The sequence below is a fragment of the Suricata suricatta genome, chromosome 13, assembly GCF_006229205.1.
Source record: "Suricata suricatta isolate VVHF042 chromosome 13, meerkat_22Aug2017_6uvM2_HiC, whole genome shotgun sequence".
Taxonomy (NCBI): domain Eukaryota; kingdom Metazoa; phylum Chordata; class Mammalia; order Carnivora; family Herpestidae; genus Suricata; species Suricata suricatta.
The window spans coordinates 63,577,768-63,581,040 of NC_043712.1; the positions used below are offsets into that span (position 1 = coordinate 63,577,768).

The following is a 3,273-nucleotide window of genomic DNA, read 5'->3' on the forward strand; positions in this document are numbered from 1 at the left end:
GATACGCATCTTCTGCAGTAGGTTTTCTCTTGCCCCTGCGGGCTGGTCCCCGCACCTCTGTACAGACAAAGCTCCCCGTGTGCCCGGGCCGGCACTCAGGATTCCAGCGGTGTCGGGGGTCACCAAGGACAACGGAAGGGATTGCCTTCCTCAGGTGACAGCAATGTGAAAGCCATCTGGGCTCTTCCTGCTTCCCCATACCATCCCCAATTTTAGTACTGACACCCCCCAAATAAGCTGGGTGTTTCCACACAGGATTTTAGGTTAACTGACTTTCTAGACTTCAGTTTGGTTTGCCCCACCATGTGGGGTGCAGGCGAGTGAAGACAAAACAGAGAAAAAGGACTCTTTTTGAATTGAAGACCAACAATGGAATGCGACAAGCAATAGTTTATTTATATTTTTAAAAAAAGAAAAAACAGAAAAGAAAAACCAACATCTTTTTACTACATTGTATAGATTAAGTAAAAATACCTGTATTCATATATATGTATATGCATAATGCATATATATATATATATATATATATACACATATACACCCATGTAACGTTAAAATTACATGCTTCTCAGGACAGAAGAATTAGGACACGTTTCAGCTTAAACCTCCATCACAATTTAAAATCACTGCAAGAAAACTGGCTTCCTTCATCTTTTTAGACTTTAAGTATAGGAAGTTATAAAACCAGGATCTACATGTGAAAACCATCTGCTCTGCACAAATGACAGCGGACTGCCACCGATCATGTGTCAGGGGTCTGCTGAGTCCTCCCGAGACCGTCCTTTCCTGCAGCTCTGTCACCTTCTACCTGAGATGAGCAGGAATGACCGAGGACACTGCAGGTTCTACGTGGACGCGCACATTGACGTTCAAGCACAGCAGCAAGGACGTATCTTTCCATGAAAACAAACACTGTGTGTGAAATCACTCTAGAAAAGGATTCCTTCCTCCCCTTTATGTGTGAAGTGAAACACAAAATTTACTGGAAAAACCACAATTCAGGGAAAAGCACCTCCGGCGGTGATCAGCAGACAGCAGGGGACAGAGGACATTCCTCTGGCGACAGCCCCTGGCTGACCTGGATGGTCTCAAACACACCCCCTTCTGCAAAGGTCTCACATGTTGTCTGGTTATCCGTCAGACAGTGGGATTCCACACATGGGAGACTTTCCTACAAATATCGAAGAGATAAGCGGAGAACATGATCTAACAAGGAAAAGATTATAACAAATACACATTTGGGATAAATGTGCTTTTTTTTTATTAAGGACAATTCATACAGTAGTTAAAAAAAATTTCATTGGGAAGGTAGGAATTCCAGTAAAATTATCCATAAGAAGCAAGGTGCTGGAGGATGAGAGATGGATCTAGAACACAGGGAGGAGAGACACTGGCTTCTCAGTAGGGCAAAGGACAGGCTGTGGTCTGCTCTGTAACTAGAAAGAATGTTCACACACAGAGGAATGTGCGGGAGGAGGGAGGTAGTGGCAGAGAAACTGGTGAAGCAGGAGGGAGGGTGGGGACCTGCAGGATGCCGGCACGGGGAGGGATGCACCCTGAATTTCCGCTGGGATGATGGGCTGCATCCCCCTGTTCTGCAGTCCAAAAACACCCACCCAAGCCAAAGGCCGCCCTCACTGGGACACGACGGAGCTGATGGAATTATAAGATGTGCCACTGTTGCAGCTGGAGTCATAGGCCTCCTGCCCATTGCCATCGAGGTTGATTTTGAACACAGATGACACCTTCAGTAGAAAGTCAGCTGCGTCCCGATGCCCCAGCTCCCGCAGTTTGGACATGAGGATGCTGACTGTGCTCTCAGGGTCGGAGGCCCATTCCCAGAGCAGGGCGTCCACCGGGTTTGGGAGGAACTCCTTGGGAGCCCCGTTATTGGTGTTGTACTTTGCCACAAGGTCAGGGAGACCCAAGTTCATGGCCAGAAGGCACCAGTCCTTCCCCATGGGGTCGGGTGGGTCCAGCAGACGACACAGTTTCCTCTGGGTCAGAAGGTTGAGATCTGATGCATGGATGTCCATCCCGAGACTGGCCTGTGAGTACACGTCGTGACACCCAAAGCACTTGATGCTGCTGAAGCTCTCCTTGTACCCACCCATGGTGTTAGTCAGCGAGGTCTCCTTCAAGGTCTGTGCCCGGAAGAAGTCCCGCAGCTAATAGATCATGAGGGGCTCGTGGTGCTCCCTCAGCTGCTGGGGGCTCAGGTAATGCTTCACCATCAGCAACCCTGGGAGCGTGGTGGCCATGACGTTCTCCATGGTGCTGTACACGGAGTCCAGCAGGAGGCAGCACTTTATCTTTTCCGTCTCCAGCCCTCGCACCTGCACCTCAATGCCCTGGCCGTGGTTGACCAGAAGCACCAGCAGCTCGGCCCCACGGTTGGCAATCTTGCAGCCGTTCACCCACAGGCGGATGTCTGCGTCTCCCTTGGTGCTCTGCTGGTGGATCCACCGACAGAGGTTCACCTGCACCTTATGAAAGATGCCGCATGGGAAGGGGGTGAGGTGCTCCACAGGGACGATGCCCCATAGACCCTCCCCTCATCCTCCTCATCAGTCCAGGAGCAGTGGAGGTTGTCTGTCTTGATGAGGGCGGGGATGTCCACCATGGTCCCGCTGCTCAGGTCCCGGGCACAGATGTCCATGGCATCTAGGATCTGCAGCAGCTCCTCCACGACGCTGTCGGGCACCAGGCGCTGAACGTCCTCCACGGTGTAGCGGCCCCGGTAATGGTGCAGGGCCCGTGGGGTCTCCACGGACAGCAGCTTCCCCAGGACGTTGGTGCAGAGCCAGCAGGGATCCAGGAGTAACACGTCCTGGACCATTTCACTCTGCATGATGTTGATCTGCCAGAAGGGACAACAGGAGGTCACACATGGGAACACAGATGGCCAGAGGCACCAAATGTTCAGAACACTGAACTAAACAATGATAAAGTCTGTGCACATGTTGTGAAAATGACCTAGGTCATTCATGGATCTCAGAAACCAAACCCTGAGCTAACGCACAAGCTTGAAAGGTCATAAGAGAGATACTAAAATGACTATCTTTGACTTTATTAAAAAAAAAGGTCAAGGTAATGAATTGAAAGACAGAAAAGAGAGAATGTTGGCAGGCAAACAGAATGATTACAGACTGACCAGGTTCTACATCCCCAAATACATGAATGAATAACAGCAGCTACAAGAGACATAATTGGGACAAGTGGAAACACTCAGGTGACAACTATACATTCAATAAGAAGACCACACCTATGTGT

The 3,273-nt window shown here is 49.8% G+C and overlaps 1 protein-coding gene across 1 annotated transcript in view; it reads right to left on the reverse strand.

Moving 5' to 3' along the window:
- Nucleotides 1–1,634: 1,634 nt before the first annotated feature.
- Nucleotides 1,635–3,273, reverse strand: part of DAPK1 (death associated protein kinase 1) — a 470,647-nt gene continuing 469,008 nt past the window's right edge. The window contains 2 exon segments of the mRNA XM_029919672.1: nucleotides 1,635–2,539; nucleotides 2,542–2,860. Coding sequence (XP_029775532.1) covers nucleotides 1,635–2,539; nucleotides 2,542–2,860 — 1,224 coding nt within the window.